Source organism: Drosophila arizonae, chromosome 2 (assembly GCF_054131065.1).
Source record: "Drosophila arizonae isolate 15081-1271.41 chromosome 2, UAZ_ARI_1.0, whole genome shotgun sequence".
NCBI lineage: Eukaryota > Metazoa > Arthropoda > Insecta > Diptera > Drosophilidae > Drosophila > Drosophila arizonae.
Genome location: NC_142922.1, coordinates 22,768,811 through 22,783,874, shown reverse-complemented (window position 1 = coordinate 22,783,874; position 15,064 = coordinate 22,768,811). Strand labels below are relative to the sequence as shown.

The window sequence follows — 15,064 nt, the reverse complement described above, 5'->3', positions numbered from 1 at the left end:
GATGATTCCTTCTGCCTGTTACATACCTTTCACAAAACCATTATACCCTGATTTCCCATTTTCAATGGGTTCAGGGTGTAAAAGACAAGAAGGAAGTTCTGATTGATAAGACGTTTTGTGAGAAGAAGTCAAATTCGATTGAAATCATATCCAGACGCTCTTCCGTATGACCATGTGTTCAACTATTATGTATTTTCTGGAAGCTAAAGTTAAAGCTATTAAATTTTATGCAGAGCTATGCAAAAGTTCTTAGCATTGACAAAATCAAGGGACAAACTTGATATACAAATACTTTTTGCAGGGTCAAAGTCGATGTGCAACTACAATTACTGTTTACAGAGTATCTCCTAGTCAGGCCCTGCTCTCGTACTTGCTCGAGAAAAGCGATTTCATCAAAATAAACATGCAAAATAAGTTGTTATATATTACAAATTCTTCAAATCTTGAGCTCTTTTATGGGGTATAAGCAGCAATAGCTATCATATCTGTATAGATAAATGTAGATAAATCTGGGAGGCAGATAAGATAATTAAATAACATCATTTAAAACCGACACATGTCAGGAGATGCACCGAAGTGTGCGCACAGCATCCAAGTGTAGCACTACGGCCAATTTCAAGTAGTTCGCAAATATCAAATATGGCTTCAGCACTTACATTTGGGATTACGGATCATGTTGTCTTCGTGCTTATGCTGTGCGCCTCGCTGGCCATTGGCGTCTACTTTGGGTTCTTCTCCAAGGCCAAAAACACCACCGAGGAGTATCTGCGGGGCAGCAAGAAGATGCAAACACTGCCCATAGCCATTTCATTGGTGGCCAGGTGAGTTTCATTCTTGGATTTAATATGGCTAAATATGACCTATAGACATATTTATATTTCAGTCAACTCTCTGGCATTGCCATCATGTCCGTGCCAGCCGAGACATATTCGTTTGGCATCAACTACATTTTTATGGTGTTCTCCATGGCGTTAGTTTTGCCCGTGCTGATCTACGTTGTAGTGCCTGTCTTCTACGAGAACAATGTCTCCAACTGTTATGAGGTAGGAGGGAGATCTCAATTCCCATTTATCCTATATATCATATATGTACATGTATTCGTACATTTGATTCCAGTACCTGGAAATGCGGTTTGGCAAGCTCATGCGAAAGGTGGTAACAGCCACATTTTTGGTAAACTCTTGCCTCATGCTGCCCGTGTATATGTTCATACCCTCTCTGGCATTTGCGCAAGGTATATCTGCTGGCAGCTACCCTAGCTATATTTTTCATATATTCCCGTTTATTTAGTGACCGGGATAAATATTCATCTGATCAATATTCTGGTCTGCTCGATATGCGTTGTCTACACCATGTTGGGTGGCATCAAGGCGGTTGTCTGGACAGATGTGGTGCAGGGTGCCATCATGCTGAGCTCGGTGCTATTGGTCGGAGTGCTGGGCACCATGCAAGCGGGGGGACTTAGTTCGGTGCTTGAGAATGCCACCAAAGGAGGACGACTGAATTTTGAGTAAGTTTTGCGTAACAATTTTGATTCTTAAGGCTGACTTCTTCAGTTCAGCTAACTATGTCTAACCACAATTTCGATAGAAGAGCTAAGGGTCAAATTTTTAATGCAGCGATAACGATTTATAATTATTTAACTTAAATATTACATTAATTTAAATTAAAAGTTTTTATTTAATATATTTCAATATATAAATCAAATAATTCCATGTAATAATTTAGTATTAATTTTTAAAATTATTATTTTTTTTTAATTTTTGTTATTCAATCATTTTACATCAACAATATTAATTACCGTTCCTGTTTAAATTTATTCATTGCTAACTTGCATGAATTCAGTTTTTTTTTTTTTTTTTTTTTTTTTTTTTTAAGTTTTTGTTAAGACTTGTTTTTAAACAAAATTCAAATTTTATAATTAAGTTATTATAAAAATTCTGATAATTCGTAAATTAGTTAATTATGTTGTATTTATTAATTAAATATTTGCTTGCTTCAATAAATGATTTACAGCTACAGGCTGGATCCTCGCATACGCATGACGGTCTGGAATTGCTTCGCGGGAGGGTTCCTCATGTGGCTGGGTCACATTGGCTTCAATCAGAGCTGCGTGCAGCGCATTGTAGCTTTACCCTCGTATGCGCATGCCAAAGTGTAAGTTATACAATAATACGAAAGTCTTTTATGAATTAACACAGTCACATTTCTCAGATCTCTCATCATTGCGGGATTCGGAATTGTAATAATCATGTCCTTTATGAGCTTCACTGGAATCATTATGTTTGCTCGCTATTACGGCTGTGACCCCATGCTAGCTGGCGTGAGTAGCTCGAAACTTTAATTCAATTCTATTCCTATTTAAGTTACCTAATCTCATCCGCAGCTGGTCAGCAAACCTGACAAAATGATGCCCTTCTTCATTCAGGACATAATGGGTAATCTGCCCGGTATGCCCGGCGTCTTCATCTCGTGCGTCTTCAGCGCTGCGCTGAGCACGCTCTCTGCGAATCTCAATTCGCTCGCTGGCGTCGTTTACTTTGATTACATTAAGCCATTCATACGGCATACGGAGGCTCGAGCCAATGCCACGATGAAGCTGGTTATTGTCATCATAGGCATTTACTGTGTCTTTGGGGGCCTCATGGTGCAGCACTTCAATTCCATAATACAGACTGTGCTGAGCATCACGGGCATCAGCACGGGAGCTGTGAGCGCTGCGTTCCTATTGGGCATGTTCTGTCCACGAGTGACCAGCAAAGCAGCCATATCGGGCATTCTATTTAGCATCGCTTTCATGGTACTCATTATCATCAAGTCCCAGATGCACTTCAAAGCAGGCATCATCAAGTATGATATCCTACCCAATAGCCTGGACCAATGCGAGGCCAAGAATTTGCATACGAATGCAATGTAAGCATTACAGCCTTTTCATTCATTTGATTTGATATTGTTTTATACACATATTTCCCTTATTTTTCCAAAATTTTTCACAGCCACAGCAACAACAACACAACTCCAGTGACTATAATTGAGAAACCAACTGTGCCTCCTTTGGTGACAGGTGCCTTTGGCAGTAATCGTGACTTTTCCATATTTGATATATCCTTTTACCTGTACAAATTCTTGGGTCTGATCTTAACGTTCCTTTGGGCCGTGCCCATGAGCTACATTTGTAAGCGGGACAAACACGAATCGCTAAATCCAAAGCTGTTCACGCCCATCGTACGGAGATTCCTACCACCAAATCTTGTGTTGGAAATGGAGGAGTTGCCACTCAAGGGAGTCAAGGAGTTGCCACTAAAGGAAGACTCGGAGTTAAATTTGAAAAACAGTGTTAAATTTGATGCTCAATTGCGAGATTGAAATTTGTACTAAAGAGATTATATTTCAATAAAATGTACAGCTTGATATAATGGGAAGAATGTCTTCTAGAAGTAAAGGTATTTTTTAGATTTAGTTGCTCAGGGCTGTAAAACTAGAGAGAGTTCCAAAAATATGTATTATGCTAGGCACATTGCAAGAATTTCTTCATGGTAAAAATTCTCTTTGCTAAGGTAGTTGGATATATGCTATAGACATCTTCAAGACGATATGGATCTTTTTTTTTTTTTTCAAACACAATTTAGTTGCCTCTATTACGTAATAGACTCAGGAAGTGCTACTGTATAAAACATTTTACGTTCAGAGAATTTGGTTCGCAGAGCAAACAATTTTAAGTGCGTATAGAGTCTTATCAGAACCAGCGGGACGAGCTCAAAATACAATTTTGGTCCAAAATACTCGTATCTGCTGATTCAGCATATAAAGACGCTGTCTATGGACGTTTAAATACGTAGAAGCTGTTAGGTCCACTTTATGGATACTCATTAATGTTTACAGCCAGTGTCTAGCAAATATTTCAGCTACTGATAAGCTACCATATTCTGAACTTAAGGTGAAACTTCTGATTTGAGTGCTCATAGCTGTGCTGACAGCTTACGCATCTGCACAAGCTTGCACGGCTAATCAGTCTAAAGGATAATAGCGGTATAACAGCCAGGATGTCGGACAGCGCAACCTCCTTGGCCAGCACGACGGCAACAGCTGCACCAACAGTTCTTGTAGAGGACTTGAATTTCGGCGTCACGGACTATTCCATATTCGTAATCATGCTAAGTATCTCGGCAGCCATTGGCGTCTATTTTGGATTCTACTCCAAGTCGAAGAACACCACCGACGAATACCTGCGCGGGGGCAAGAAGATGCAGGCGCTGCCCATTGCCATATCCTTGGTCTCCAGGTTCGTAGATCCAGTCAGCGAGTCAGTGTTTTTATTACTGTTCTATTATCTCAGTCAGTGCCATTAAATGTGCTAGACTATCTTATCTTACTTGGAACAATTTTATATTACATCAGTATTTATTTATTTTTAAAATTTTTTTTTTTTTTACACGCAATAAATTTATATTCGCACGGGCCTCTTTTTTTATAAAATTATCTCCCTATCTAAATGAATTATTGACTCACTGACGAACTTGTGGAGAAACAATATAAAAGTCGTAAAGCTAAACAGTTTACTTTGCGAGTCCTTGCTTAATGTTCGAGGCATTAAGTAAATGCGAATTTGATTTCCTTTTAATTTCTTTTATTTTAAAATCTAAACAATATTTTGAAAAATTGTATAATTGTGAACAGTCAACTATCTGGAGTTGCGATCATGTCAGTTCCAACCGAGAACTACACATATGGCTTCAACTTTATATTCAGTGTGCTGGCCATGTTGCCAACTATCCCAATCCTTATATACATTATTGTGCCGGTGTTCTACGACAACAATGTCGTCAATTGCTATGAGGTATGTGGAAATGGATTATCTATCTATCTATCTATTATCTATAATATATGTATATCTATCTGATATTATATATACATATTCTCTATTCTCTCAGTACTTGGAGATGCGTTTCAATAAGGGAACTCGTCGATTCGTCACTCTCACATTCATTATGAACCAATTCCTGATGCTGCCCGTCTATATGTTCATACCCTCGCTTGCATTCTCTCAAGGTAAGTGCTTAGACTTGGCAAAAGTTATTTATTAGAAATATTTCTCTGCTTTCGTTTCATCCACAGTGACCGGTGTAAATATTCACCTGATCAATATAATTGTCTCCTCGGTGTGTGTTTTCTACACCATGTTGGGAGGCGTTAAGGCGGTCGTCTGGACGGATGTTGTCCAGGCTGCTGTAATGCTTATCTCGGTGATCATGGTGGCTGTCTTGGGTATAACGGAAACAGGAGGCTTGGCCACTGTGCTGGACCACGCTACACAGGGGGGACGTATGAACTTTGAGTAAGAAGAATGGATCGTGAAGCGCTTCTTAAATATACTATACATTCAATTGAATTCCATATAGCTTTAGACTGGATCCCAGGATTCGAGTTACTATATGGAATGCCATAGGCAGCGGCTTACTTCTGTGGACGGGTAAAATTGGACTTGATCAGAGCTGTGTTCAGCGCATTGTCTCCTTGCCGTCGTTTAAGGAAGCCAAAAAGTAAGTCAAACTCCGATTTTTTATATTTCTATATATCACATATATTTTATTCGCTATTCATTAAACAGATCTTTAGTTGTGGCGGGATTCGGTTTCATGATTATCATGTCCGTCACCTGTTTTACCGGCATCATTATGTTTGCTCGCTACTTCGGCTGTGATCCCATGTTAGCTGGCGTAAGAATACTGAATTTTAATAGATTTATGATCCTCATCTTTTATCTATTTACTATTTATCATCATCTATCACCACCAGCTGGTCAGCAAGCCAGACAAAATGATGCCCTTCTTCATTCAGGACATAATGGGTAAGCTGCCCGGCATGCCCGGACTGTTCATCTCGTGCGTATTCAGCGCTTCTCTGAGCTCCCTTTCGGCCAATCTCAACTCGCTCGCTGGCGTCGTCTACTTCGACTACATCAAGCCGCACATACGGCATACGGAAGCGCGGGCCAATGGATGCATGAAGCTGGTCGTGGTTGCCATGGGCGTTTACTGCATTTTGGGAGGCATCATTGTGCAGCACTTCAACTCCATCCTGCAGACCATGTGGACCGTTACGGGCATCAATACGGGCGCCGTTGTGGGTGTGTTCCTGCTGGGCATGTTTGTACCTCGTGTCAATGGGAAGGTCGCAATGACCAGCATCATATTCAGTGTGCTGACCATGCTCTGGCTCATCATCAATGCAATGATGAACATCAAGGCGGGACTCATTAAGTACGAGGTGCTCCCAAACAGCTTGGATCAGTGCGAGGCGCGAGGCTTCCATGCAATTCTTGCAGCCATGTAAATGCCATGACATTCCTATATAACATACATATAGCTGTAATATAGCACATATAATATGTATGCTCATGAACATTTATTTTACAGAAATCACACAACAACTACACCAGCAACAACAACAGCAATACCATTGCCTGCGAATGTGACAACAGCCTTTGACAGCAATCGGGAGTTTTCAATCTTCGATATATCTTTCTATTGGTACAAAATGATAGGCGCAATCCTGATCTTCGTGTGTGCCGTGCCCCTAAGCTATATTTGGCGTCCGGATAAGAGCGAGAAGCTGAATCCCAAACTCTATTCGCCGTTTGTACGCAATATGTTGAATGTGTCTGAAGCGGAAGTGGAGCTGGAGGAGGTTCCATTGAAAGAATCCCCAACCAAAGAAGGGAAACAGGAAAACGGAGCCGCATAAGTATTAATAACATCTAACTTATTTAGTACCCGCTTTCTGACTGTTTTGTATTTAGAACATTGTCTCATTACTTTTTTAAACGAAAAATTTCTTGGAAATAAAGGATAATGGTATATCTTAACAGCTTTCTACAGTCTTCCTTATAAGCAAGTAAGAGACCTTTGGCTTTGGTCTACTAGAAACAAAACTTGTACTAGATTTAATAAACCATTTGATTAAATTCACAATTCATTCATTAAATAATAAAGTAATTTACACTTGTATAGGTCCGAAGACTCTCATCTCATATGACCTTTGGATATAGCCAACTTTTTGGCTCTACTTTACGGGGACTCGTTGCTCTTAGCGCAATGTCTAGCTGATATTTTAACTACTGATAGGCTACTATCAATAATCTCTACTTAAGCGAAAATTTTTGAGTTCAATGCTCATAACTGAGCTGACAGCGCTCACAGCTGCACCGACTTGTTCGGCAAACAAGTCTCAGCCGTACTGCCGGGCAGTACAGCCAGTGCAGCCAGTGCCACCATGGTCAACAGTGCAGCCACATCCGAAATGGAGGGGTTGACATTCAGCATAATGGACTATTCCATATTCCTACTCCTGTTGAGTGTCTCAGCAGCCATTGGCCTCTACTTTGGCCTCTACTCAAAGTCAAGGAACACCACCGACGAATACCTGCGCGGGGGCAAGAAGATGCAGGCTCTGCCCATTGCCATATCCTTGGTCTCCAGGTTCGTGGTCCCGCTTGATACCCATTTAATATATTTAGAAATCTGCCTACTCAAATGATTGACTGACTAAGAATCTGCATAGGAGCTAGAGAACTGAATATGATACTCTTGTTATGATTGATAAATCAACGCATGGAAAATTCCACCTGCAACAGTGAAAAATTGGTCAACAAGATTTTGCATGCCGTTCGAACAGGTTTCAACTCGCTTTCCAACAACTTTGTATAAATTATTTTGATTTAAGTATTAGCATAAATTTGTTTTTACTCATATTAACTAATTACTTTGAATTTCAGCCAACTGTCTGGTGTCTCGATTATGTCTATTCCAGCCGAGAGTTACACATTTGGCTTTAACTTCATATTCGGAGTGCTAGCCATGTTACCAACTATGTTTATTCTTATATATATTATGGTTCCAATCTTCTACGACAACAACGTCGTAAATTGCTATGAGGTATGTGGAAATGGATTATCTATCTTTCTGAATACATATTCTCTATTCTCTCAGTACTTGGAGATGCGTTTCAATAAGGGAACTCGTCGATTCGTCACTCTCACATTCATTATGAGCCAATTCCTGACGCTGCCCGTCTATATGTTCATACCCTCGTTGGCCTTCTCTCAAGGTGTTTGTTTTCTTTAGAAATATTAAAAGTTCTTTATTAACAACCCTTTTCTACAGTGACCGGCATAAATATTCACCTGATCAATATAATTGTCTCCTCGGTGTGTGTTTTCTACACCATGTTGGGAGGCGTTAAGGCTGTCGTCTGGACGGATGTTGTTCAGGGAGGTGTAATGCTTATGTCGGTGATCATGGTAGCCATCTTGGGCTCAATGAGAACTGGGGGCTTGGCCATTGTGCTGGATTATGCCTCGGAAGGCGGACGCATGGACATTGAGTAGGTGTCAGAACGGACGGTGAAGGGATAAAAAGAAAACCTTTATAAGCGTTAAACTTATAGCTTCAGACTGGATCCCAGGATTCGGTCTACTATCTGGAATTGCTTTAGTAGCGGGTTGTTACTATGGACGGGTAAAATTGGAGTCGATCAGAGTTGTGTTCAGCGTATTGTCTCGTTACCCTCGTTTAAGGAAGCAAAAAAGTAAGCGAAAGTTATATGTACTATTAAATATACATATGTACATACATATGTCTAAATAAATGTTCAACAGATCTCTAGTTGTGGCGGGATTAGGTTTCATGAATATCATGACCCTCACCTATTTTACCGGCATCATTATGTTTGCTCGCTACTTCGGCTGTGATCCCATGCTCGCCGGCGTAAGTAGATCGCAGTTATAGAGACTTATGGACCTCTATTTTATATTATTTAATCTTCAGTTGGTCAGCAAGCCAGACAAAATGATGCCCTTCTTCATTCAGGACATAATGGGTAAGCTGCCCGGCATGCCCGGACTGTTCATCTCGTGCGTATTCAGCGCTTCTCTGAGCTCCCTTTCGGCCAATCTCAACTCGCTCGCTGGCGTCGTCTACTTCGACTACATCAAGCCGCACATACGGCATACGGAAGCGCGGGCCAATGGATGCATGAAGCTGGTCGTGGTTGCCATGGGCGTCTACTGCATTTTGGGAGGCATCATTGTGCAGCACTTCAACTCCATCCTGCAGACCATGTGGACCGTTACGGGCATCAATACGGGCGCCGTTGTGGGTGTGTTCCTGCTGGGCATGTTTGTACCTCGTGTCAATGGGAAGGTCGCAATGACCAGCATCATATTCAGTGTGCTGACCATGCTCTGGCTCATCTTCAATGCAATGATGAACATCAAGGCGGGACTCATTAAGTACGAGGTGCTCCCAAACAGCTTGGATCAGTGCGAGGCGCGAGGCTTCCATGCAATTCTTGCAGCCATGTAAATGCCATGACATTCCTATATAACATACATATAGCTGTAATATAGCACATATAATATGTATGCTCATGAACATTTATTTTACAGAAATCACACAACAACTACACCAGCAACAACAACAGCAATACCATTGCCTGCGAATGTGACAACAGCCTTTGACAGCAATCGGGAGTTTTCAATCTTCGATATATCTTTCTATTGGTACAAAATGATAGGCGCAATCCTGATATTCGTGTGTGCCGTGCCCTTAAGCTATATCTGGCGTCCGGATAAGAGCGAGAAGCTGAATCCCAAACTCTATTCGCCGTTTGTACGCAATATGTTGAATGTGTCTGAAGCGGAAGTGGAGCTGGAGGAGGTTCCATTGAAAGAATCCCCAACCAAAGGGCCACATGAAAACGCAGAATTGTTATTTACGAACTAAGTTAATACACAATGTTATGTCTCTTTTGTATTTTTAAACGATTTATTTACAAAAGAATATTTAAATGAAGAATTCCTTATACAGAAAGTATCCAGCTACATACAAAAACTGTTTCGACTGATTATTTCAGTTATAAAAAAGAGTTCCAAAGTATTTTACGCTCTTGTGTGTGAGGTTTTTTTTTTTTTTTTTTAGTTTTTTTGTGTTTTGTTTTTCGAATTTTTCATTGAAAAATTGTACAGTACTATTCGTAATTTAGTTAAGATTGCCTGGAAAAGATTTTCATGTTGCAATGTCTATGCAGAATACAATTGATGCGTTGTTTGATACAATTTTTTTGTCAGGTAAAATTAAATGACAAAATTTTAATAGCTATATGCTAAATGTGAGCAACTTCAAAATAAGAAAAATTATATTGAAATTAAAAATACAAAAAAAAAGGATTTGTTGTTAATAGCCAGGGGTGAATGGCATTCGTAAAGTTATAAGACATAGATATAGGTATATATCTAAATGTATTTAATTTCTTGAATGACGCATCAGCTGTTAAAAATCTTTCCTTGGGTTTTGAGTGTTATCCAAATGGGTTTGTTAAAGTTAGAATCGTATTATAGATTATGTCTTAAAATTTAAAAACATCTATTTTACATACATTTCTTAATAATGTATTTCTTTTGTTTCCGATTTAATTAATTTTACACATACATATTATTTATAGTTGATTGCTTTTAACAATTTGTGTGTGTGTGGGGTTGGGCTTGTGTGTGTGTGTGTGGTTAGATTGGCGGGTTAGGGCTACGTGATAGTTTCTATTTGCTGTGGATGTGTTATTGTTAGTCTATATTGCTCACACAAAACAGCATTGAAAGTCCAGCGCCGATTACAGCCAAAGACTGGAAGATGTTTAGTGAATTGCAATCGCGTACGATTTTGTGGCTTGAGAATAAAAAGAAAAATCTTAACAATGGAAACAGAATTTATCCCTGGTTAGGCGTTAGGCGCGTGACGTAGTAGATATACGAAAAACTCGTCGTGATTTGCATATTTGTTGGCTTGTCGAAATGAGCCGAAGCAACACTTGTACATATTCGGCTTTAAACTTTAGTTATTGGTTTTCATCATCATCATCATCATCATTATTATTATTATAATTATGGTGCTGCTTAATTGCAGGCCTGCGGCGTCACATGGTTCTCGCCATCTTCGCTGGCATTGTTAACGATCTTCGGTTCACCTGCAACAAGTTTAACTCTCATTAAAATGTTCTAGATATTAAAATTAAATATATTTATATACCATTGTCATTGTGCTCGGACTTGTTGTCGCAGTTTGTCTCCTTGGCGGGTGCGGCTGGCGCCTCCGTTAATGGGACTTCGATTGGGGCAACTGGCGCAGCCAGCTTGCTCACATCATTGCTGGCGGGAGCTTCATCAGCTTTGGTTGTATTGTTCTCTGCTGATGAACTTTCGACTTCGCTTGCTTGTGCCTCCTTTTCTGGAAGGACTGGAGCATCCTCTTTGGCTTCGGTGGCCAATTCAACGACTTTGTTATTGCTTGTTGCCACTTCGGTCGCTTTAGGTTTGTCGCTGTTTTCGACAGCGGCTGCTGCTGGGGCAACTTCTTTGACGGGTGATATGGGCCTGGCAGATTCAGTGCTGGCTTTCGAACTTGAGTCTACTTCCATGGGTTCCGGTGTTTGCTGCTTGGCGGGCTCAGCAGTTTCGGTGGTTTCGGGTTTCGGCTCCCCACTGCTCTCACTTTCTTGCGACTCTGCTGAGTCCTTCTTTGTATCTACTGATTCTGTGATGTCAGCAGGTGTAGAAATGTCGGAGGATGTTGCATCAGCGGTAGTCTGATCCGTTTTTGATTGTTCTTTCTCGTCATCCACTTCCATGGGTGACTCAGAAACAGGAGCAGCAGCTGTCGCATCACTCTTTGGTGGGCTTTCAACTTTAGCTGGTTCCTCCTCAGTTGTCGACGGCTCGGGTGTTTTTTCCTTTGTTTCGGGTTCTTTTGCGTCTGATTTATCGTGAACAATGTTGTTTTGTTTTTCTTCTTGTGGGGCAGGCTCCTGGGCAGCGGAATCAGGCTGATCCTTACTTTCGGTGGTCTTTGACGCAGGTTCATTCGTTTCTGTAGCCTTTGTTTCGGAATCCTCTGTGTCCTTGGTATCCTTTTTGTCTTTCGCGTCAGCTGCCTTCTGTTTTTGTTCCTTTTCTTCCTTCTTTCCTTTCTTCGCAGTGGCCTTGAATTCATAATTTAAAATTAGATGACAAAAAATCACATAAAGCTCATTAACTTACGTTTGCTTTAGTAGTTTTGCTTGCTTGAGCCTTCTCTTCCACCTCCACCTTTTCCACAGTTACTGGCTTGGCTTTTGTTGTCTCTTGTTCAACTTCTTCATCGCCGCCAACATCCAGCTTTCGAGCACCTCGTCCCCGTCCTCCGCTCTTAGCGATCGCTGGCGATGTGCGAGCCTTTTTACTTGGAGGCGGTGTAACGGTATCAGCGCTTCTTGTCGGAGTACCACGTGTACTGGATCGAGTACGCCGTCCACCCTCCAGCTCTAAGGTGCCGCCCATTGTCCGCACCAACTCCTCACTCTCGCGTTGAGCGCGCTCAATGAATGAGCGTCGCTTTGGCGTACGTTTCTACAATGATTGTTTACATACACATCAAAATATTGCACGACTTATACACGTACATCTCTCAATAAGAGATTTCAACTGGATTTAAATGCAAGAAATCATTAACCCGTCTATTCAACTCGCAGCATTGATATTAAACGGTAAATAAATGCCCATTCTCAAGCGCAACGTTGAATGCACATACACGCCTGCACATGTACATGTGCACATGTATACATACATATTCATGTATGACAAAGTACAGCAAACAACAAAAAGTCCAAAAGAGAACAAGAAAAATAAAAACAAACGAGAACGAGACAGACGCGCGCAGCGGCAAAACGTGCACAAAAGAGACTACCGATTGCCTGTAGCGAGTGTACCACGCGACATACAAAAATAAATACACACACACAACCGTCGTTCAGAATATGTGTATACACACACACGCAACGGGGGATGTTGGGAAAAGCGCGCGCACACGAGGGCAACAAATTAACATCAACACGAAAGAGCGAACGTAAAGTGAAAAAAACAACACAGAACATTTCACATTTCACATATGTACTTCAAAATGTGCTGGTATCTGTTTTGCGTTTTTCGATATGTTTTGGAAAAATTCTGCTTATGGGTTCAATACAGTCACCTAAATACATACAATGCCCCCGCTCTTCCAGATAATTCCGTTCGTCACAATGCGCGAGTATGTTACATCTAAAGCGCGCTCTTATCGCACGACCCCCGGTGTTAATTGTGACTGTGCCTAAACACACACACACAACCATGCAAGTTTGCATGTAGTATGTATCCATGTATGTCATTTCTTACATATTTCTAAACACTTACGGGTGTCTTCTTCTCATCCACTGCCGGCTGAATTGTTGCATCTTCATCGATGTTGGATTTGGTTTCGGTAACCGTCTCTCCTTCCGGTTTTTGTATGCTGGTCTCGTCAGACATTTTGACGTTGGTATTAGTATTAATATTGCTTACAAAATACAATGAATTGTATTTTGCAATGTTTTCGTTCAGTTGCAACGCTTTGCTTTAAAGTAGCGAGTTCTCTCTTCTGCTCTCCTTTCGCACTGGGACAGCGATATAAAGCAACTAGCAGGTATATTACGCACACATATATACATACACACGCCACGCTGAACGCGCAAAATTTTTAAATGCAAATTTATGTTATTTTGCACAAAAATCAACGGTTTCACTTATCGACTTTAGCACCGGTGTATACACAATTATGGTTTTCTAGAATTTTCGACAGAAAATTCGTTGAATATTACACTTTTTTAACGTTTTCTTTACGAGCCAAAGATAAACGTAACCCAACAACTGGACTATTTGCTTCTTCTAAAATGTGAGTGTTGTACAGCAACCTTCTATGGCGGCCTTTTCGCCAGTGCTGGAAAGTAGACGATGTTATTGTGGTGGTTAGCAGATAGCTCCGATAAATTTCTTATCGTTAATACAATTGTCAAATTTCCACGAGGCAGGCGGCGGCTCGTTATTTACATTTAATTAATCACACAAAGTAGACATGGTGTCCCAGGAACAGATCAAAGCAATTGGTGGAGTATTGAACAATAAAGAACGGCCCCTTAAGGAGCGTTTTCGTGCACTCTTTACATTGAAAAACATCGGCGGCGGCACTGCCATTGAAGCAATCAGCAAAGCATTTGATGATGATTCTGCATTGCTTAAACACGAATTGGCATATTGTTTGGGACAAATGCAGGATACTCAAGCCGTAGAAACATTAACCAAAGTGCTACAGGACATAAGTCAGGAGCCCATGGTACGTCATGAGGCTGCCGAAGCATTAGGCGCCATCGGTCACCCAGATGTTGTGCCCATACTCGAGAAATACAAAGAGGATCCAGTAATTGAGGTTGCCGAGACCTGTGCTATTGCCCTGGATCGTGTGCGCTGGCTGCAGACTGGTCAGCAAGTGAATGACAACAATCCATATGCATCAGTGGATCCATCGCCGCCAGCAGCAGGTACAAAAAGCGTGCAGGAATTAAAGGCAATCTATCTGGATGCGAATCAAAGTCTTTTCGACCGCTATCGAGCGATGTTCAGCTTGCGGAATTTACGTACAGAGGAGAGTGTTTTGGCTATTTCTGAAGGACTTAAGGACAAGTCTGCGCTGTTCCGGCACGAGGTTGCATTTGTGCTGGGCCAGCTCCAGGATCCGTGCAGCATTCCCTATCTACAGGAGAACCTCGAAGATCGCCATGAGAATGAAATGGTTCGCCACGAGTGCGCCGAGGCACTGGGTGCCATCGCCACAGAGGAATGCATTCAGATTTTAAATCGTTACTCGGATGATGACAAACGGGTCGTAAAGGAAAGCTGCGTCATCGCCCTGGACATGTGCGAGTACGAGAACAGCCCGGAGTTCCAGTATGCCGATGGCTTGACCAAACTGGACGGATCCAAGTGATGCTAATCTAAGAAAATTATTCATTATTGTATATAATATTTGTAAACAAACGTATTTGTATTATTGTTATATCTAATCAGTAGATTGGTGAGATAAACTATCACAGAACGTGACATTCAACACGTCATCTGCTGCGATCATCACTATTTCAGAAAAATTGCATGCGGGTTTTTATTGTATGTGTGCTCAAAGGGTAAACTATT

At 41.1% G+C, this 15,064-nt stretch overlaps 5 protein-coding genes and 1 long non-coding RNA gene across 7 annotated transcripts; 4 read left to right on the top strand and 2 right to left on the bottom strand.

Moving 5' to 3' along the window:
- Window positions 1-550: 550 nt before the first annotated feature.
- Window positions 551-3,416, top strand: LOC108621741 (sodium-coupled monocarboxylate transporter 2-like). The gene is made up of 8 exons (XM_018019229.2): window positions 551-821; window positions 884-1,043; window positions 1,117-1,234; window positions 1,291-1,510; window positions 2,017-2,157; window positions 2,215-2,323; window positions 2,387-2,913; window positions 2,997-3,416. Exons 1-8 carry the CDS (start codon window positions 640-642, stop codon window positions 3,364-3,366), a joined length of 1,827 nt encoding a protein of 608 aa, XP_017874718.1. The 5' UTR covers window positions 551-639; the 3' UTR covers window positions 3,367-3,416.
- A 530-nt stretch (window positions 3,417-3,946) lies between these two features.
- On the top strand, window positions 3,947-6,865 carry LOC108621481 (sodium-coupled monocarboxylate transporter 2-like). The gene is made up of 8 exons (XM_089476577.1): window positions 3,947-4,282; window positions 4,678-4,837; window positions 4,932-5,049; window positions 5,116-5,335; window positions 5,400-5,540; window positions 5,609-5,717; window positions 5,797-6,329; window positions 6,417-6,865. The coding sequence occupies exons 1-8, from the start codon at window positions 4,044-4,046 to the stop codon at window positions 6,742-6,744; spliced, it is 1,848 nt and encodes a 615-aa protein (XP_089332703.1). The 5' UTR covers window positions 3,947-4,043; the 3' UTR covers window positions 6,745-6,865.
- Window positions 6,391-8,694, bottom strand: LOC149270586 (uncharacterized). Its single transcript, XR_016271690.1, has 2 exons — window positions 8,183-8,694; window positions 6,391-8,117 (listed from the first exon to the last, which is right to left on the bottom strand). It is a non-coding gene; the product is annotated as an uncharacterized LOC149270586 (long non-coding RNA).
- Window positions 6,969-10,193, top strand: LOC149270585 (sodium/iodide cotransporter-like). Its single transcript, XM_089476578.1, has 8 exons — window positions 6,969-7,478; window positions 7,775-7,934; window positions 7,989-8,106; window positions 8,163-8,382; window positions 8,446-8,586; window positions 8,657-8,765; window positions 8,826-9,358; window positions 9,446-10,193. The coding sequence occupies exons 1-8, from the start codon at window positions 7,273-7,275 to the stop codon at window positions 9,780-9,782; spliced, it is 1,824 nt and encodes a 607-aa protein (XP_089332704.1). The 5' UTR covers window positions 6,969-7,272; the 3' UTR covers window positions 9,783-10,193.
- LOC108621744 (uncharacterized) lies at window positions 9,806-13,771 on the bottom strand. Of its 2 annotated transcripts, none has more exons than XM_018019232.2 (4): window positions 13,256-13,771; window positions 12,086-12,433; window positions 11,079-12,027; window positions 9,806-11,016 (listed from the first exon to the last, which is right to left on the bottom strand). In XM_018019232.2, exons 1-4 carry the CDS (start codon window positions 13,367-13,369, stop codon window positions 10,946-10,948), a joined length of 1,482 nt encoding a protein of 493 aa, XP_017874721.1. In that variant the 5' UTR covers window positions 13,370-13,771; the 3' UTR covers window positions 9,806-10,945. The 2 variants fall into 2 exon arrangements, with proteins under 2 accessions (XP_017874721.1, XP_089332717.1); XM_089476591.1 differs by lacking the exon at window positions 13,256-13,771 and adding an exon at window positions 13,068-13,178.
- A 57-nt stretch (window positions 13,772-13,828) lies between these two features.
- On the top strand, window positions 13,829-15,018 carry nero (deoxyhypusine hydroxylase nero). Its single transcript, XM_018019233.2, has one exon. The coding sequence runs from the start codon at window positions 13,953-13,955 to the stop codon at window positions 14,859-14,861; it is 909 nt and encodes a 302-aa protein (XP_017874722.1). The 5' UTR covers window positions 13,829-13,952; the 3' UTR covers window positions 14,862-15,018.
- Window positions 15,019-15,064: the final 46 nt, after the last annotated feature.